We start from the raw sequence: 22,077 nt of genomic DNA, 5'->3' as shown, positions 1-22,077 counted from the left end.
TCCCTTTTATATCTCTTCTTACAACCATGAGAAAGTAATTCCTCTGAGCTGTTATTTGCCTTTAAGTTTTTTTTGGGGGGGAGAAGAAGTAATGAGCATTCTTTTTTTTGTCAAAAGAACCACCTCTCCAAATGACACATCAAGCCAATTCAAGTCATTTACAAACTATATTCCTTTCTCCGCACACAGTTCTGCCAGTATATTATTATATTTTCATCACTGGCATACTAATTACTTTTCTTTTTACATTGTTATCCTTTAGTCTGCCCAATAATCAATTCTCCTGCTCTTGTATGTACATCCCATTTATGAAAGGTTGTAAATCAAAGTAATGGCAGAGGACTAGGGATTAGAGAATCCAGTTCCCATGTTTCAGAGATTAAACATACTACTTTTCTAAGCGTTCAAGCTTCCAGTTAGGTCTCATGTTGAAAGGCAAAAATCATCTAATCCTTAAAAGTTTACTCCTCATATACAAAGCATGATCATCCTATTCATGCTTTCTTCTGGAAAACAAACTTTGTGAATTCTTATCATAACTATCATGCATTAAGTACTGTGAGTGAGCTAGTTCTTTTTTATATCCTTTTATTTCCATCCAGTAATCATATAATGTTATGCTACACATCTTCTATCTCATTTCTTAACTAGCTCTGCTTTTCATCTCTTGTATTCCATTCATTGCATTTACATCTAACTTGCAGTCTTTCACTTTTTCTTGCATATTATTGGTATTTGTACTCTGTTGTTACCATTTGTGCTGTCATACTCAGACCTTCTGCACTGTCTTTTATCTTCTATCATCTGCCATTCACTCTTTATTTACTACTTTTGTTCAGAAAAATGTTACAGTCCATCAAGATATCAAAATTCCTACAAATCCACACTTTCTAATTCATATTATTCATCTTCCAGTATATACACATTCTCTACATTTCCTTGAGCAAATTTACTACTTCCTGATATTATACCATCCTTAAATTCTACTAGAAGCAACAGGAAAAATTCATCTGCTGGCTAGTGGTGTACAACAGATAAATAATTAGAAATAAAATTTTTCGTTGAGAGGTCTTTCGGAACAGTATTCTTAAAAATATATTCATTTGTTCGTTATCATTTTTATTGCATAGATTTTATTCAATCTTATTTAGATGCATATGTTATGCTATACAGTATGTAGATCAGCAATGACCATTTATTACATTGGTGCAATTTTTTATCCCACGCACAAGAGGTATGAAAAAACCTATAGCACATGAGTGTCATCTGTGTGGTGATTTGCTCTACCTGCAGAGAATGAGTAGAATTTGTAAACTGTGAAATCATGGCATTTATCTAATGGGAATGGTGCAAATTAAATAGTGTTTCTCATATGGGATTGATTCATCATGCTTATGCAGACTAATATAATCACACTTATGCATAAGTGATCGATGTGTATGAATCAGTAGACTATAGAAGATAGGAGGGAGATATGAATGAGGTTATAATAAGCAGGTGATCAAATAGATGAAAGGGAGCTGTTGTAAAGAAGTAGTCATTCCTGAAAGGATGTTGCAAGTGAGGGAGTGAAGAGTTTCTTTTATTTTATTTATTTCATCGAGTAGGAGGATAGAATACATTGCTGGAGCAGGGATGAGTGCACTGAAAGGTTAAGTATGATAGGATTAATGATGCCATGGAGGTTTAGAAATGAAATAACATAGACTAATATATGTGGCACACTAAATCAATAAAAAGAGTGTATTTCTTTTTAATTTCATCTGTCCTTTCAACATGCTGTGTTTATCTTCTCATTTTTTTATTTTATTTTAGTTTAATGCTTTTTTGATAAATTGAAGAAAAAATAGTTTTGTAGTATTAAGCTCCTTCATAACTGACAATGTGACACTTGCTTACTTTCCTGTATCATTGCATTCCAGCTATCTCTTGTTGCACAGTGAGATTGCAGTAGTCATTTAACTATGGCTTCAGAGTTCAACACAAAAAACATCCACTTTTAGTATTTCTTTAATGATACGTGTAGTTATTATACTTTTAAGAATACTTGCAGCTGTATAATTGAACAAAATGTCAGATGAAGTTCTAAGATAAACAACATTGAAGGTTTCCTTATTAGAAGAAGTTATGATGAAACTGCTCATAGACTTCTTTTTGCTTATACCAGAACAAAATATAGATTAAAAAAATATCATTTCTTGTTCAGTATAAATTATCCAATCCAAAAAACTTCAGTAAAGGTTTAAGCAGTACACTTTTTTTACTGATTTGCATTTATTTTATTTACACACAACACAGAGAGAGAGAGTCTTTGAAGGACCAGTGCTAAAACTTAAATAATCTTTTTTGAAATTAAAAAAAAATAGTGATGTTTAAAAGAAGTAAAGAAATTAAATTTCTTAAACAGCTGAAACACTAAACGAAACAACATGGCAATAGAAAAATAACTTGCAGTGTCTGTTTATAATAGTAATCCCACATATGAAAGGCTGAATGGGATTATTACTCATCACTGTTAGATGACCCAGATTATCTAAAAGTTAGATAATCTGGGTCATGCCATAGTAATCATAAGTCTTTCAGTTTCCATGTGGGGTGGTGATTTCATGCTCGATGATAAATTGCCCAATGTCTGAAGACTTTTACAAACATTTGTACAGTGAGATTTGAAACCACAGCCTATCGATTTTTAAAGTGTCATTGCCATCCACCTAAATTGGCAGGAAACCCATCTACAGATACTTACGTGTACATTCATGAAAAAGTTAAGAAACCTCAGAGGTTTTTTTTAACCCTTTCATGGTTTAAAAAAAGATGATACTGCATCATCATTATCAGTGTAAGACTTACAGATCTCATAAAGATATTTTGTAAGCTGTATTCTTAACAAATTTTAAAAATATCTTAAATTTTTAAGATTTCTTTCTGAAGGAAAGGAGAAACTATGTGTTGACTTTTCTCTAATTCATAGAGAGGTATGATTGTGTAAATTGATTTTTGTAGGGTTTCCTCGAACAGTCCCACAAGCAGAAGCACTATCTAATACAGTAAAACTCAGTTGTGCTATAAATCTTGATGTTCCAGATGATGTGATAATTGATCGTTTAAAAGGACGCTGGATCCATGCTCCAAGTGGTAGAATATATCACGAGGAATTCAATCCTCCACAAATTCCAGTATGCTATTAGTTTACTTAAAACATTCAATAAACTTATTCAAATTATAATAAAGTTTATTCCCTTATTAAATAAAATAATATAAAAATAATACCTTGAATTAAGTTAAATTCATTTTTTTTAGCATATTATGCTATGTTATTTCATCTGCATAGCATAATTTATATTCCCTCTCCTCTCCCAAATCAAGAAGCATAACATGCATATGAGATGTCATATCAAGATTTTCAGTAATGCTTTTTTGTCATACTTTGCATTGGTGGTTTATGTTCATTAATTCTTTCTGCTTTGCTATTAATCTTGAATGGTCATTTTTGTCATAAAAGTGGTAAGGAATGTGATTGTTGTCATTTGTAACATTATGATGGATATTTTGATCACAATATATGATGGAGTATTAGCCAATGTTTTATCTTCTTGTATGGTTTGGTAATGCAGAAGATTGCCTATATGCTAATCACTATGGCTTAGTTAAATAGGCATTCTGCCCCTTCATTTTGATATAATAAAACTATCATTTAACACGTTCGCTGCCACGCTACTTCAGCATAGTCTCTTCCCGTACGCGAACAATTTCACTTCTTGAAGGTCAGTACGGTAATCTCGTTGCCGGCAGTAAGCGTCATACGAGTATACTCGTAGTTGGCAGCGAGCGTGTTAATTTTATAGAGAACATTATATTTACAAAACAATACAACATAAAAATCAGAAGAAAATATTGCACTTGTTTTATGAAATGAAAATTAATGAAACTTATTTTAAATTGTGAAATATAGAGAACAATTATGGATTTAATAATCAAAATGAATTTGCAATAAATGATGATGTAGGAAAATGATTTTTTCAGCATATTTTGGAGTAGCTTACATTTGGTCTCTTTATAAATATTCCAACTTCTGAAAAAAACAACAACTTATTCCTTTTAAAACTCTTAAAGGAATAAGTTGGTAGCTAGTGCCAAAAGAAATTTTCTGAGAAACTGTACTGTGGAATAAGTTTAATCAGTAGTCTTGGAAACCTTTCTGTCTGAACAGTCACACAATATAAGGGGAGACTTTTCTCGATTGTTTGTGTTTGTTACAATGCATCTAATAGGAATGTTTCTGCTTAAACCAGCCAAATACTGAATCTTTCTACTGATTCGGCTGAAGTTGAATATCTGAAATCCATGTTGAAGTGGCTGAATACCAAAGCAAAACTGAATATTTGGCACTTTCCTAGTTTAAAGAATGGAAAAAAGTAAGATTTCCTTCCTTAATTATGTTATGGAAGGAAATATTTCTTATTTGGTTCATAAGAAAGAAATTGATGTATAATGTCAGGGTTGAGGGGGAAAAAATCATCTTCTAAGAGGTTAGACTTTACATTCCTTAATAAAGATCTGGGCCCAAATGTGCAGTTTATTATTATTATTCGTGACACCTCCAAGGGGTCCGAAGACTCATCACGGGAGGACACCTACTGTACAACTCTCCGTCTCCACTACTACACAGAACTCTACTACCAATCGCCTACATCAATGCCATCTACTGCCCACAACCACTACCCACAGCTAGTATTTTTTTGTCTGTAAATTGCGTGTGTTCTTGCTAGAATTCCTTTTTGTGCAGGAAATTTCTTTACCATTAAACTCAACATACAATACAGAACTTTTGTCATTATTCCAACTCTGCATTTGATCTTAATTAATTTAATGGATGTGTTATAGTAAAGATATTATTCATCGTGAAGATTTTTCAGATATGAGAACTCGCAATCTTTTGTTGATCTCCATTAGTGTGCTCTCATTTTTGAAGAGAACAGGAAAGATCTATATCAGACAAAACTGTTATAGATTTCTTTGTTCATTCTTTAATATCAATTTTGGACATAGGAAAGAAACTTGTTTTTATTGCTGTTAAATTATATAAAGGAATGACTTCATTTCAATGAAAATAATCTTTAAGTTTATTTGAAATGGTTTGTGTAGTCTACTTGAACTATACTGTATATCTTGTTATACTTGTTAGAGTATTATTATTTAAACAGTAAGCTTGATTTCAATCTAACCAGTGCAACATAAAATTTCCATTTTCTTATGGTGCTTGAGATATTTGAGATAAAAGTTACTCCTTGTATAATACATATTTCTTCACTGGGTATGAAAATTCAGTTCTCTTAATCTTTCTTCTACAGTTCTTAGATCCTAAATGAAGGAATCTTGGAAAGAAATCATTCATTTAGGGTCTAACATATAAAAATTGCAAACATAGAGAAATACCTGCACATCAGTTGTAATTAAAAGTGAAACTTCCTCACTTTATATAGAAAAATTTGTATTCTTTATTTATGCACCTTATATTTAAGCTATTGTGATTAATTTGAGATTTCATTTTGTATGTCTTAAAAAGGAGGGATAATGTGAATTAAATTTAAGCCTTACTTAAGCTATGTAAAATCTATTGTGAGTCATCATAAAGCTGTTAAGTATTAATTCCTGGAAGGCCTAAAGCTACATGCATACAGCGTAACGCTGGTGGGTATAAGCTTATTCGGAAAATCACCGACGCTGATATCCAAGTATATCAGCATCGTAGAAACGAAGGATAAGCCAAAGGGTGAAATTAGTCAGGATCGTGTGCAAAAAGGGGCTGAAAAAGAGGGCGCTCTATAGGAGTATAAAAGGGGGGTTGAGCCTGGAATGCAAGGCTTTCTCTTGATCTCTTGTATCGTTTTCCTGTTGGGTGGTTCGGAAGTTGGCGGGCAGTTTCGCGTAGGGGGAGTGAAGTCTGTGATGTCGGGCAGCGAGCATTCCTAAAGAAATGAAGCTGGATTCTATGCAAAGCTGAAGGTAAAAATTCCAGTACTAGCAGAATCAGGCCGTTGCTGAAAAGCCCCATTGAGTTGTTCCTGAAACGCAAAAATTTTGAGTCCGTTTCTGGCAGAAAGAATGAAGATAGTGTAACCCCTACGTTGCCGTATAGACAGCCAAAATAGATGAGAAATATCCAGACAAACACGTGGTGCAGAACGACGGCGAAAAAAGTCGGTAAGGTGCTATTGCTCTAATTTTCTGTGAATGTTCATTAGAAGAAAGAAGATTGTTTACGATTGTGAAATTAAGAACTTTATAGTAAGGAACTCTGTGGACAGTCACTATTTAGAAAGTTAACCTCGTTTGTGAGTAAGAAGAATTGTTTAAGAGAGATCTTTTGTAACTTGTATGTGATAGGATTAACTTGATGCGATATGAAAGGTAGAATTTAGTGTCTCAGTAACATTAGAATGGTTGATAGTTTGTTCTTACAAGAAATACTACTGAAAGGAATATGCTTAACTTAACATCGTTTACTTTTTATCCTAATGTATAATTACTGTGTTTAGCAGGCCTTATAAGTTTTAACTAGTTTTGAATGTGTTAATCTCTTAGTTCAAGTTTATTTAGTATAGAGCATAATTAAGTGTATGAGTTTGTAATGTGTATTAGATATTCCAATAAACATGTCATATTTTCCTGAACCTGAGTCAAGCCTGATTACGATTCCATATTACCACTTATAAAAATAGAACCTATTTTGGCGGGAAGGATTTAGTGAGTGAATATAAATATAGATTTAGGTCATGACTGCAATAATCTAGATCTATACGGCAGTTAAGTAAGATATTGGGTAAGAAAGCTAAGAATCTAGTATTGTATCCCTGAGCAAGGATCTTTTCTGCTATAGGATACTGGCTGGTGCAGCAAAATATAAATTTGCCAGTATCCAAAGAGGAAACAATCCTAGATAATAAAAATAAGATTAAAATAAGAGAAGAAAGAATAAATAACGAAAGATAAATATATAACAATAGAGCAGCTGATAGGATTTTGATAGAAGGTTTAAGGAAGAAAGGATAGATAAAGGTAAAACAACTAAATAAGTATAAATATATAAAAAGTAGAAAAACATCGATTTAACAATAGAACATACATTTTTAACAAAGTCCTTAAGCTTCCATAACAATCCAAGGTATCCTGGATTTCATAACCATAATTCCAGGATAAGGCGGTTACCCCCTGTGCTTATAGGTATTACTTACTTAATCCTCTTCACTCCACCTTGGAGCATAGGTCTTCCACCAGACTCTGTTTTTTGCTTCATCCAGTATCACATTTTGGAAGGTTTCAGTTTGCATAGCAAAAATTTTTTTCTGAGCTGAGTTGCTAGCCCTGCACTCAACCCTCCCTATTTATCCTGGCTTGGGACATGCTTAGTCAAGTTTTCACTAAGCATGGCTGGGTTGCCTATAGGTATACTTTGTATATAAACTGTGTGTGTGTATTCTCCTGAAATTCCTCAGATGTTCCATTTGAAGAATTTAATCATAGAAATTATCACTTGGAGGAGATGAGCACTAGATTATGGTCTGAATTACCTAGGAGACCCACTACATTTTTAGTGTACTTGGAAGGGAGAAAGAGATCTAAGCTGTTTGGGTAGTGGTAAGGGTTATCTGGTATTTTGGTAGGCATACAAATAATTTTCATACGATCATTGATGATGGCAAATGTCTCAGCATTTCTGCCTGCTTGGTCTGTGCATCTGGAGGAGAAGAACCAGTTGGTGTTGTCAATCTCCTAGGAGGATGATTTTATTGTTGAAAAAAGCAGGACTGGAGAAGCTCAGAATGGTTGTGGCATTGCAGAGTGAGAGACAGCAAATGAATTGGACTGAGTGGGGCAGGGAGATTTTCAACCAAAGAAGATCAAAGTTCAAGCATTTTAGGTTAGGGGCTCTTTGGCATGGTGTGTCAGAGCAGATATATGTGAACAGATGTTATCCTTGTGTTGAAAGATGTCAAGGGGTGTATTCAGAAAGCTTTTTATATTGCTCCCACCCACAAAAGGTTTATTTGTCAACCTATAGTACATTTGTGCTGTGAGTGGGTTAAGGATTTTTTTTTTCCCCTATCTTTTCTTTCTTGATTTTATATTTTTATACCAGGTCTGGAAATCCTGATCTAGAGACCAAATATGGAACTTTTTCAGGGCTTTAATAGGTGGTTTTGTTAGATCTTGAATGAAGAGGTTTTTTTTTTTTTTTTTTGTTTAGAAATACTTCATTCAGGATTTAACAAGTTTAACAAATCAACAAAGATATACGTGTACATATGTAAAGATGCAGATTGTTTAAGGATTTATAAATGAATACCTTTAATGTAGAATTACTCCATAGAAAAATAATAAATGTAATCTGTTTTGTAAAGTTTAACAATGAAAGAAATATTCTATGAAAATTGTTTATTACGATGTAAGAATAAGAGTTCAAGGTTCACTGGCGAAACTTTCAGATAAATGTTTGACCTGCGGTAATCGAGTATGCACGGGGAGCGGCACGCGCTCGTAATTCCTGTAAGATGCTGAAAAGGAGATCGTCTTGCATGCAAAAAGATCGGTATCGGGGAGAAAATGTAACGCAGTGAGCCAAAGAAGAACATAAAAGGAGTCTGCTCCCCTTTCTCGAGGCTTTTTTTTTCTTCTTGCCTCTTCTTGGGTTCTGGAGAGTCCTCTGCTGCTCGACATCGACACCCGTAGTTCCAGGGTCCTGGCTCGAAACATCTTTGGAGATGAGTAGCTGAATGCAACTGTCGGAACAGCATGTCAGACAGAGACAAGTGGCGAAGGAGTGAGCCAATCATGGACACATGGTCGGCCTTCTGTAGAGATCTGTATACCTGATGATCGCCATGAACGACCACGTGTATCAAAATTAAGCTGAGCTGTTTCTAGTCCACTTTGGAGGAAGAGACTTAATAATGAATTCCAAGTCAAGCCGTGTGAGACAATTGTCTAGACAAAGAACAAGCATTTCGTAAGAATAGTTGAAGAATAAGCGACGGACCTGATGAATTTCCTGAAAGTTGGTAATGTACAACTTTTAGTGTTTCTTTTGTTGAGAAAGGGAAGAAATGTTGTGAATTAGTAAGCAGGAACATTCTATTATAGAACTCTTAGTGATTATTTAGTAGCAGTGTCATAGCTCAATGAGCATATTAATGAGTGATTGTATAGATGAATTATATTATGTGAAATAGTTAATAGAATAACTGTTTTGGAGGAAATTATAGATCGGTGTAATGAATGAAGGCTAAGAAATAATCTAGTAGTAATAATTCATGATAAGATTCAGTTGTATTGATCAAGGTTGCCATAATTATCTTTATAACCTAGAATGCCATTAATTTAGCTGAGTGTATAATTTTGGATATGTATTCAAAGAATTCAATAAATGTATTTTTGTATTTTGGCCTGAGAATGAATCCAATGCACCACTCATTTTAATCAGAACCTGAGCGGAACAGATTTGCTTAATGGAGACCACGACTGCAAACGTTGGGTAATTTGATAGATTGATCAGTCTTGTATATTTTCTGGGAGTTGTTGCTTGGTTAAGGGTCCTTCTAACTTAAAGGTATTGGCTGGCGCAGCTAAAACAAATAAATTTGCCAGTACCTAATTGAGGAGTAACTCCAGATAGTCGTTACAAAGGATTTGGCTCTAACCTGAGACAAACCCTTTGTTTAATTAATTAATACACGTGATCAATCACAGGGTCAGTCAAAATATGTAGATAGCTCTTCTACCACAAATAGTGAAGATCGATCTTAAGTTAGTCTTGCATTTCAGTGAACAAGACATATAGGTAAAAGCAACACTTTACATATTAAGAAACAATAAATAAAAATAAGAAAAAATACAAAATAACATTAAAAGAACAAGATATAACAGTTTCAAACCAGGCAATGAAATCCATCTTCCAGCTAAAGACATTCACAAACATCCATGCCCACAATGCGATTTGAACCACAGCCTGTTGGTTGGAGAGTTTATACGCTAACTGCTTGGCTAACCAGGCTTAAACTAAGACAATAGTGCTTGGGAGAGTGAGATGTGGGGTTTGGAGACTGGAGATGGTAGTGACAGGGCTGGTCCGAGAGTATCTGATGCCCCTAGGCAAAGAAAATTTTTAATACATTGTCTCTATAGATATATATTTTGTCATACCCACACAAACATAAGCCCCGAAGTCTTAGCGCCCCTAGGCGATTGCCGAGGTTTGCCTAATGATAAAACCGGCCCTGGGTAGTGAACACTATTAAAGTTAGAGGTGAGGCTGCAGATTGGTGAAGTGAATATGGAAGGCTCTGTGAGGCATATATTTGAGTGTATGGGTTATACACATTGCCAGTGCAGTGCATGCATACTGGTTTCCACAGTGGCTAATAGCATCACTTGATTTCTGCACCAACTTTCCTTGTTTGTAGTTGACAATCCAACTGTCATCTCCGTTTTTGCATTTTTCCTCTAGTTATTTTTGTAGTTGACATCCTTGTTCTCTCTCTGAGCAAAGGTTAGGTCAGGCAGAGCTGATATGTGTGATTGGGGGGGGGGGAGTGCCTTTGAAGTTGTTAATTGTTGTTATTTTGATGTGCTGGTCCGAGTCTCACAAGTCGCTTGCACAAGGCTTGGAAAGTTCATTTTTTCCTTTTATTTGTGGAGCAGTTCAGAACACTGGAAGAGCTAAGCTCAAAGGAGAAAGTTTTGTACATAGTGTCAAGGCACTGTTCAAGGCTTTCATTGCATTTTTCCAAGTTCAGGAGCTGCTTTACTGAAGAGAGGTACAGTGAACAAAAGAAAGTCTTGTTGAGGTTCAGTGAGTAGTTTGTGTGCCAATTTGTCTAATTTTGCAGAGGAAACATGTCAGTGAAAAACAGAATCACACGTAAGACATTTTTCCTTGTCAGTAAACATCTAGTTTGCAACTGCAGCATTTTGTATCATTGTTGGATTTGTTGAACAACAGTGCTACATTGGCAAGAGCTGATGCACTCTCCTGTCATTTGCATTTGTTGTTAGCACATTTGCTTGCATGGTAGGCATAGTGAGTGCTTACATGTGGCTGCTATTTAAATAAGCGCATAAATTGACTTGATAAACTCCGAGTACTTGTGGGTTCGGTTGTATAGAAGTATTCAGATCCTACATGTAATAAACAATTTTATTACATGTAGGATCATACAAAGTCACAAATCCATCTAGTACGTATGAGGAGCATTTGAAAAGAGTATGAATACTTTCACATTATTTTGGCATCTTATATTCTTAGACTTGATGTTGATTTATATTACACATTTTAATTTGATATCAGCTGTATAATAGATAAATTGAGCTCCCTCATGAGACAATACAGAATCAAGACCTGTATACAAACCTCTAAACAGAATTTCCACCTTCTTAAAGCAAATCAAATATTGCCAAGATTCTTTCGCCTTCCTAGGTGTCTACAGCATCCTCTGCCAGTGTAGAATCCAATATTTTGGACATATAGGATGGACTGCCTTGGGCAGAAAAAAACATAAAAAATACATCCTGTGTAGACCAAATATATACAACCTGTGTCTGTGTAGACAAAAATACAACCAAAAAGTAGATCAGCACAACATGCCTATTTCAACTGAACAGTCTTTCCAATTTCAGTTTTTAAACTGGAATTGGAGAGACTGTTCTTAGAAGCAGCATAAGGTCTATAAAACCCAGTTAACTGTAATCCTGCATAGATTTTGATACACCACTCTATCTGCCCATCAGCATTAATAACAGAAATATACCATGAAGAGCACCACTGTCGTCATCCTTGCACATGACTCCCCTTGTTCATGATGTCTTTACATTCTCTGTCTTCACTGAATGTGTATCGTTAAATTGCCTGTGATAAAGCTAGCTTGAGCTAGTGAAATGTCAGCTTGAAAATAATTATTAATTTTAGTCAGTAAATTATTTATTTGCATTCCTGTTTTTTTGTTCCAAAAACTTCAACACAAATCATAGTAACAGTTATGGAAATCAAATCATGCAGTGCTCAGACAGCCCAAGCTTCAAGATCATCTGCAGCCAGTCTTAAACACCAAACTCAGGCCTACTGGCCTGTCAGCCAGGTAATTTGGTAATGAGATAATGGCAGATAAGATTAAGGGACTTAATCTTATCTGCCATTGTTTTCTTTTCTGGCTGGCTTACCTGTTTTACAGAATTAAAAACCCTATCATGCATGCAAGACCAGCTAATTCACCTTCAGTTGTGAAAGTCCAGATAAAGGTTCTTTTTCATTCTAGATGGGATTTAAACCCAGACCTTTACAATTATAGTGAATCATTGAAACCAATTGAGCTATGGAGGCTTCCAGCTTGTTCTTTGGTAAGTTTCCTTTCACAATTATTAATGGCTTTTTTCTCCCATTATTGACATATATTTCTGATTGCATTCCTCTTGAACATTTTCTACCACTATAATTATTATAAGGAATTAGTTATTTACTGAAGTATTATGTGTGAAGTTGTTAAAAATGTTTGTTTTACATATGAAAATAAAGTAATACAGAAAAGTTTCACTGTAAGGACATTGGATTATAAGGTCATTCATTATTTCTTGATAAATATGTGTAATAGAAATTGGAATACTTTCTTAATTTACTGAACAAACTACTTCACAGTGATACCTAATTACTATTCTTGCAACTTTTGCTGTGACTACAAGCATATAGTTTAGTCATTTTTATATACACTGTTTGATATTATTTTTAGGGAATAGATGATGTTACAGCTGAACCTTTAATACAAAGAGATGATGATAAGCCAGAGACTGTTAGAGCTAGGCTCCAGACTTATAAAGAACAAACAGCTCCACTTCTGGAATTTTACAGGTTATTCTTATTTTAGCTGAAAATAGTTTATAGTTTAAATTGTTCAAATATCCCATGAAAAAATAAACTTAACGAATAAAAAAAAATAATAGAATAGCTCCTTTTTTGTGAAGGTTTTATACTTGTATAACCTCCTTTTTTTTCTCCCCCCCCCCCTTAAATAGGAAGCATGGTATCCTTAAAGAATTCCAAGGTAGAGAATCTAATGAGATCTGGCCATTAGTTTACAATTTTCTAATGTCAATGAATATTCCATAATTGCAACTGTGCATAGCTTCTTCTTGGGAGAAAAAAAAAAAACTGGAGCAGTGATATATATATAGATCAATGAATATACCATAATTGCAGCTGTTCATAGTTTCTTCTTGAAGAAAACTGGAGCAGTGATATATATCTTATTTTCTTAGAACAACATGCAGCATAAGTAATGTGATTTATTAAAGTGTATTTTTAATATGTTTACAGTTTCTTGTTAAATGGTTATTTTGTAAGTTTTCAAAGGGATCAAAGTGGAACAGCATTATGTTGATTACTATAAGATTATAAGTATCTTTACAAGATTGTGTTCATTTTTCATCAAATAATATCAGTTTACTTTTGTACTGATAAATTACTCTTTTGTGATTATTCAAGTGTTTTTTTTTGTCACCTTTTTATATCACAAATTCTTTATTTAAGATGGTCAAATTAGACAGTATCATTTATATCCACCCTCTGAGTAACTACCGCACTAGTCTTTAGAAGGGCTGACTTTGAGGCACAGAATTGTTGCTTGTAGCTATTAAAATATTTTTTTTTAAGCAACATCACTGTTAACATGACTCGTTTTTAATCTTTGTTTGAGAAAAATTGTAGCCTTTTTGATTTGAAACAAAGTTATATTTACTATATTAAACATGTTGAAATGCACAAAAATTTTGTTTCATTTAATTTAGGTTTTTCATATTAAATCTTTAATTTACATACTAGGAGTTATCTGCTCTTACTCGGTAAATTGACTTTCCTAAATCAAATTTCATTAGAACAGGATGGTTTATCCTTATTCATGAGCTGTCATATTTAATTGGATAGCCATAATTAAAAACATACTAAATGTTTTTCATATTTGTGGCATATTAAAAAGTGGGTGCACGCATTTTTTTTTTTGCTTTGTGTTCATTTTTTTTTTTTTAACATGCAGAAAATCTGGAGGCCATGGTAACATACCGCATCCATCTCTATATATAATGAACAAATGACTTTTTATTATATTAAAAGATAACATAAAAATGCATTGAGATTACTAGTATCTCTGATCAGATTATGTGCATACTACAGTAATCCCTCAATTAATGCATTGCTTAAAACAGGTGCACTAATTGAATATAATAACCTACGTTGAAAAGTATAATTCGTTTCCCAAATTTCTTTTTTGACCTTTAATTTTTTTAATAAAGAATTAGAGTATAGTATAGCTCAGGGCCTAGTTAAAGGAAAACCATGAAGTTGAAAGACAATAAAACATATTCAGAATATAAATTTATTCTTCTGCTTCTTAACAAAGAATTGAGCTAACATAGTTTGGCAGGCATTCATTCTGTTCCTTTTTTTTTCATACAACTCACGGTATGGCCCTATTGCCTCTTCTATTTCTGTAAATTTTACTGCTTCTCTCTTCATCAGGGTCAGCCTCTAAGCATTGCTGCTTAAAAATTTTGATTGTACAAAAAATATTTTCAAATTGTTTCTGTGAAATCTCTTTGGGCTGGTCAGTGATTAAATTTTCTTCAGGATTTTCCCACTGTGCATCTAAATTTAGCAGTTCGGAATCACTCAATTTCTCAGAATGAGATTTAATTAACTTAGCTTCATTTGAAAAGCCTCTAAAATCATTTGCACAGTGTGGAAGAATGTGCTTCCAAACGGCACGCATATTGCTAGCAGTAATTTCATTCGACTTTGCAACTTTATAACCAAAAAAGACTGGTTTCATCGACATTAAATATTTGTTGGTCACAATAGCCCCCACTTCCACAATTTTCTTCAAAATCTCTGGATAATTTGTGACCACTTCCTTCTCTACGCTTCCAGCTTCGCCTGCAATTAGAACATTATATAGGGCTATTTCTCTTTTTGAAATGCTCAAACCACCCAACACTATTGTGGAATTCTTCTTTTCCATCATTGATAGCCCTTTCTTTGAAGGTTGCAAAGAGACTTAATGCTTTTGATTTAATAAGGTCCGTTTTAGGTTACAATCTTCGATCCGTATAGAAAGAAGTCTCTCTAATTCAATCATTATAATACTTTGATTTCGAGTGCATGCATGCTGAACTTGAAACAGTCTTACCTTTCTCTTTGGTAAGGCTGCTTCGAGAATTTTAAACAAATTTCTTTTAAAATAAAGAGCAATTTGTTTAAAATTGCTCTTGATTTTCCCATGTTCTTGTCCTATCTTTGCTCTGGACTCGTCTTGTTCATTTTCTCTATTATTTCAAGTTTTTCTTCCAATGAGATTATTTTTCGAATCATTTTCGCACTTCCACTTTTTTGCTCACTAATTCTTTTACTGATGAAAGGTTGGGAAAATACTTTAAAGTAAGGAAAACAATTGCAAAAGATATGATTAGCAGATGACGTAATTTGGAACATAGTGCACATGGAAATAATGTAGTATGCCATTAAAAAATAACTTTGTAAAATGTTTTAAATCGGTAACTAAATTATTTCATTCTGGTGAGCGATTTCTTAAAATAGTTAGCCATAAAAAATGTATAGATAGAAAAGTTTTAAAATCTGTAACATTTATTTTTAAGATGTATGTATATAAGTGCACTAATTGAATTTGGGTATAGAAAAAAAAAGATGCATTAATTGAGTGATTGCTGTACTTTTTATTTTCAGACATCTGGTTCAACCATGAGATGGAAATTGATTTTCCTGAGTATATTAAGTGATATTATTATACTTCATTAAGCATTGTGTTTCAAACTTGAATAATTTTATTAGAACTAGCTATGTTACATAAACATATCTAGTTCTTAACTAGCCAGCTCTTTTAGTATTTATGATTTATTTTTACACTTTGTTGTTTGGTGGTGGTTTTTCCCTTTCAGTCGTTTCTGACCCTAGGTGACTTTGTAGGCATTGCCCACAAAGTGTTCCTGATGAGATTTTTACAGGGTAATCCACCATTGCTTCCAACCCCCCCCCCCCCCCCCCCCCCCAATTTTATACAGGCTCGGGACTGGCATATGGCTGAGATGTATTCATGACTGCAATCCATGTGTGTTCATGGGACCAGTTTGCCTGTTCTGGGTTCCTCACATCAATGACAAGAATCGAACCCAAGTCTTTCCGACCAAAGGGCTTCGTCTATGCTAACTGAGTTATGGAGGCTCACTTAGTTGTTTACCTTATTCAAATACAAGTGTATACAATGGTATGGTTTAGCAGCAGTAAGAAAAATAATGGTTTTGTATTTGTACATAAGAGGTAACTAAAATTAATTAAAATTAGATGATAGTCAGTAGGTGTTACCACAAGTTTTGTGATTCCAACCACAACCTATTCTATTACAGACAGATCATTCTCCTGGCTTTCTAATGCTGCTGCTGCTTCCAATTTTAAATAAAAACTATATCTTAAGATCAATGATAGGCATGTCTTCCCCACCTAATGTGCACAAATGAATAGTTTTCTAGATGTGCAAAATTTTATCAGAATTTTGGCCAAGAAAAATGTTTCTATTTCTCTCTCTTTCATGTTTAACTATATATAACTATTTGTTTTAACAGAAGTATTAAATCATAAATTATTCTGTTATACTTCAGATACTGTATACGAGTTCAGAAAAATTCGAACTCATATTTTGGGGCATTCATTGTGGAACAAAATTTAATTAGCTTACTAGAGAGCAAACAGTGCAGTAATTTTTTTAAATTGTATTTGATTTGATGCTGAAATAGATAATTCAAGTAAAAACAATTGATTAGGATTATGTATGTTTATTCAGTAGCAGCATGTTATATTCATCTCTAATATATTTAAATAGACTGCTAGTGTATATCATTGTCAATTCATATTATACCACTACTTCCATTTCCCTCTCCCCAGTTAAGGACATTTACCTAATGCAAAAACAGGTCTGTGTGTTATCAAAAGAGAAGCGAAGTTCCATGATCTTGAACAATTAAAAATTGAGTGAATGTCAAATTATAATAAAGTGTGATAATTACAATAAATTATGTAGATACATAACTATCCATGCAAAAAGTGGATATAGCATCATAGCAAAAATCATGTTGATACTATGCAGTTAGAAATTTATTTATTCTTATGAAAATCTCTGGCCTGTGCTAATTTTGGTTTTCCATTTCATTTTAGCTGATTATACCCTTTAACATGTTCACTGTACAAAGTGTACTCACCCACATCAGGCAAGTACATGACAAATCATTACATGTTTGTAGAGAAACTATAGCTTGCATGAAAAGAAAATTTCATATTTATAAAAATAATGCAAAAAATGTGAAACTGGTATGTCATGGAGAAAGTTCTTGCCAGACATGGCACATGCTAGAAGTAACTGCAAATGAAATTTACAGCAAAAATTTACAGAAATTTTTGCTGCTTTTTTTTTTATAACTTTTCTTACAGAAAAAAAAACTTATGAATTTTTTATATTATCTCAGTTCATAATTTGCATTTTATAATGCAACTAGAGTCTATGTAGCTCAGTGGATATGGCGTTTACATACCACGGCGCTTGGCCGCACGAAGAAAGACTTGGTTTCGAGTCTAGTCGGTGACTAGAGGAAATTTTTCTAAGCCTTTTTTCGACCGGTTCCCGAGTTAGTCGATCTCTGGCATGGGCAAGCGGGTTTTTCGTCCTGTAAACTCAAGAAAATCGACTGTAGAACCCACATCATTTCAGACATTAAATATATTGTGTTAGGGTTGGGGACCACGAGATGGCAGCACATTTGAGCCGTCTCTCTTCACTGTGTACCGCTTAATTAGTGATAGCCTTGGGCCATCTATCTCTGATTGGTACCAGTGGAGATTGAACTGCCCACTCAGTCTCCAAAAGTTAGATAAGGCTAAATGGCCTCGCCTACTCCCCGTATACAGGAATAAAAAGGTGTTAGCTGATTTTTATTTATTTTTTAATGCAACTAGATATCTAAGAAGCGAATAACATATATTAAAAAACTTTCAAGTACATATATACAGTAATTTCACTTTAGCTTTGGTTAATAAGGAACCAAAATCAGAGTTCATCTGATTTTGGTTAAGCTAGATTTTTTGGGGTAATCACGCTGTGTTTATTACACTGAGGTTTGCATTTTCACATTTCTATCCAATCATGAGTTTAATACTAATTTTGATTAATTCCAAAATTAATTTTACTACAGGCTGGGAACTTCATATGAGCAAACACTTCAGGTGTGGCTTCACTTATTTCATTCGTATTGATCTAAATTGCTACCTTATAAGATGTAGGTGTATGTTCTAGTAACTTAGTCTGTAATGTGAGAGGAGATATACATTTTTAACTAATACAGGAAATGTCATTTTGCTTTTCACCATAAAAATCTAAAATAGTAAAGAAAGTTAATCTTGTCTCTCTCTCTTGCTTCTCCTATAGTTTCTGTATTCTCATTGTTTTCCACATGAACTTTTAAGCTGTAAGTGGTATTTATTAAAAAAATAATTGTAACATTTTACTTTTTTTGAAATTTGATACTCTACAATTTGTGTATATTTTATAAGCTCAATTTTCTTAGCCAGTGTTATTGTAATTTAAATCATTAAGTACCACTAATAAATATGACAAATTGTATTTTTTCCTTAATGATGTATATTTTTTTATCCTTTTATTTATGCATAAAATAAAACTTGTTTATACTTGTTGATTTATTGTAGAAGACTTAATTCCAGTTAGTGTGGCAACAGCATAAACTCCCAAATTCATAACTAATACCCACCATATTCAAAAATTGCAAAGAACTGCAACACGTAGAGCAAACCCAATGCCAAAGCCTCTCTTGTCTCAATCACCTGTGCTAAAATAAAATGAAAATGGCAGATAAATGAGTAATCACGCCATGCCCAAACTGATGTGCATAACATGAGTATAACACACCTAGGATTTCCAAATTCTTGAAAATTTTACATTTTTGATTTAATCCTGCAATTGCTACTAAATAAAAATTTTTGTGTTTAATCTCAAAATGCTATAATAATGAACTGTACATTTTAGTATATGAGGAAAAAAAGTAAAATGTAATTAGTACTGGGAATTCAAAAATAAGACAGTTTTATGATTAAATTAAAAAATATATATACACATGCTGCTTGGAAACAAGTCAACAGACACCATAATGTGAAGAACAAACAGCCATAGCATCCACCTTAAGAAGATGTACTCCTTTCACTGCAATGACTGCAGCAATCCTACAGGGCATACTTTCCACAAGCATATGATGGCAATAAATCAGTGGGAATTTTGGACTATTCTTCTTATAAGCATGTAATGATACTGGAATGCGGTGGGGTGGATGTCTCTTTGAATATGGTGGATAACTAATACCCACCATATTCAAAAATTGCAAAGAACTGCAACACGTAGAGCAAACCCAATGCCAAAGCCTCTCTTGTCTCAATCACCTGTGCTAAAATAAAATGAAAATGGCAGATAAATGAGTAATCACGCCATGCCCAAACTGATGTGCATAACATGAGTATAACACACCTAGGATTTCCAAATTCTTGAAAATTTTACATTTTTGATTTAATCCTGCAATTGCTACTAAATAAAAATTTTTGTGTTTAATCTCAAAATGCTATAATAATGAACTGTACATTTTAGTATATGAGGAAAAAAAGTAAAATGTAATTAGTACTGGGAATTCAAAAATAAGACAGTTTTATGATTAAATTAAAAAATATATATACACATGCTGCTTGGAAACAAGTCAACAGACACCATAATGTGAAGAACAAACAGCCATAGCATCCACCTTAAGAAGATGTACTCCTTTCACTGCAATGACTGCAGCAATCCTACAGGGCATACTTTCCACAAGCATATGATGGCAATAAATCAGTGGGAATTTTGGACTATTCTTCTTATAAGCATGTAATGATACTGGAATGCGGTGGGGTGGATGTCTCTTGACCTCACCCAATGCTCCAGTTTATCTCTGGGATAAACTGGAGAATTGGGTGAACAGGAAGTGCTCAGACTCCAAGCATGGCCTTAGATTATGTTCATGAAGCCTCCTGAAGCATTATGAATGGGTTCAGTCCCTGTGTACTATATGGAAGCTGGCCTGCAGAAGCTAGTTGGTTGCTGTATGGAGTTAAATAATTACAATGTGGAGAGTGCAAAGATGTAAGAAGAAAGTGAGGGGGATAAACTGGAAACCCTACTCTATAGACAAAACATGGCAATGGCAACTGTATCTTCAATAAGCAGGAGGTTTCACTAGGTGAGAAAGTCATTTACCACCTAAAGATCTAGATGGCATTTCTTCCAACTAATGAAGGTATACTTTTAAGATGATATATTCTTAATTTTGAATAACCATACCATGTTCAGTAAGTCTGTGAAAAGCAGCTTCTAAAAACTGGCATCTTTTATTGCATACTCATTGTAAGGAGTGCTTTTCATCATATATAACATTCTTTTCTGTGTAAGTAACCCATTTGCTAGTGTGGTATATGTTTATCAGATTCTCACTGACATTTAAGTTAAACACAAAATAACAATTATGGTTGCTGCTTGCTGATCATGTTTAATAAATTTTACAGCATGCCTATTTAGGATAATGCATTTGGTTTTTGTTCATCCTGTGCTGCTGAATTAATAGTCAACCCTGCAAAGGATTGATTTTTCATTCTTTCCAATGTGACTCTTACCCACAAAAGGTTGTATACCTATAATGCATTAGTACTGTTGGTGAGATAAGGATTTATTATTCTGTTTTTATTTGTTTATGATAAACAAATTATCATTTGTTTTTATCATGGTTTCTGGACCAGACATGGTCCAGAAACCATGTTCTAGAGACCAAACATGGAACTTTTTTGAGCCACTAAATGCCTCCAATAAGCAGAGCAATGGTCTCACACCAAGCAATGAAATTCATCTACCACCTAAAGAAAATCACAAACATCCATGGTGAGATTTGAACATGTAGGCTGGAGAGCAGATATGCTAACCACTCAGCCAATATTGATATGTTTTGTGAAAAAAAAAAACATTTGTTTAGAACCACATAAAAGGTACAGGAATAAGATAAAGTTGTGTGTGATGGATATAATTTGTTTTTCAGTTTAGAACAAACATTTCTACATTTCATTAAAAACTGTACAAACGAATATGAATAAACTTAATTATTTCATTTGCTCTTTACATCTGGGATAATTTTTAGATGTTTAACTGATTGTAATGAGGTTCATTATAAAATAAATTTGATGATCTTACCTACATATATATATATATATATAAATATATAAATAATGGAGACTTCTCCTATACTGAGACACAACCTTATTTTTTAACTGTGGAACGGTAGTAATGAATGATGCCAAACTTCACAAGAATTCTGCAGCACAATTTTCTATTTAGCAAGTTATTCAAGATTTTGAAACAATTGCAAAGTTTACTGCATTAGTAGGCTTTGAAACATGTCTGTTGGAAGACATGCTTCATTCTTATCATAACCTGTGTTTGACAAACTATTGAAAAGTATAAACTCAGGCTTTGAAGCCATGTTTATATTCTAAAGAAAATTAAATTCGCTATGCAAACTAGTGGTCCCTGTGAGTACTTTTTTTTATATAAATAATGCTGTTTGATGGAAGTTTTTTCACTTGGCTATGCTACCAATTGTATATTTGGTTTAATCCTTTATCCAAGTGTAAGCAAACAAAGTGTGTGCTTGAAGTATTTTTCAGGACTGGGGCAACTCGTGGTAAAGGTGGGATAAGTTTTCATCACTTGCCTTAATATCTCCCATAATGCAAAGCACATCTTGTGGACATGTATAATGCAGATATTAAGGAAGGGGCCACTACCCAGACACCGGTTTCAACCTTTATTGAGGTCTCATCAGTGAGAGCCAGACCCAGAAGTGGTGGTGATGATGATACTAAGGTGGAAGTAATGAAAGGATTAAACCAAATATACAATT

The 22,077-nt window shown here is 33.7% G+C and overlaps 2 protein-coding genes across 3 annotated transcripts in view; one reads left to right on the top strand and one right to left on the bottom strand.

Annotated features, from left to right (window-relative positions):
- Window positions 1–16,093, top strand: part of Ak3 (Adenylate kinase 3) — a 41,289-nt gene extending 25,196 nt beyond the window's left edge. The window contains exons 3-5 of the mRNA XM_090410175.1: window positions 3,004–3,176; window positions 12,777–12,895; window positions 13,060–16,093. Coding sequence (XP_090266301.1) covers window positions 3,004–3,176; window positions 12,777–12,895; window positions 13,060–13,153 — 386 coding nt within the window. The 3' untranslated portion in view covers window positions 13,154–16,093. The remainder of the gene's footprint in view (window positions 1–3,003; window positions 3,177–12,776; window positions 12,896–13,059) is intronic.
- Window positions 16,094–18,977: 2,884 nt separating this feature from the next.
- The window catches only part of LOC150095602 (cysteine protease ATG4C-like), a 158,926-nt gene continuing 155,826 nt past the window's right edge, over window positions 18,978–22,077 (bottom strand). Inside the window, exon 10 of one of the 2 annotated variants that reach the window (XM_090409877.1) lies at window positions 18,978–19,551. In XM_090409877.1, the coding sequence (XP_090266003.1) occupies window positions 19,463–19,551 (89 nt within the window). In that variant the 3' untranslated portion in view covers window positions 18,978–19,462. The remainder of the gene's footprint in view (window positions 19,552–22,077) is intronic. The other variant, XM_090409878.1, reaches the window with a different exon arrangement.

The sequence above is a fragment of the Typopeltis vanoorti genome, chromosome 20 (assembly GCF_054136105.1).
Source record: "Typopeltis vanoorti isolate ZY-2024b chromosome 20, IOZ_Tvanoo_1.0, whole genome shotgun sequence".
In the NCBI taxonomy this organism is placed as follows: Eukaryota; Metazoa; Arthropoda; class Arachnida; order Uropygi; family Thelyphonidae; genus Typopeltis; species Typopeltis vanoorti.
This window is presented reverse-complemented; position numbering and strand designations above follow the sequence as displayed.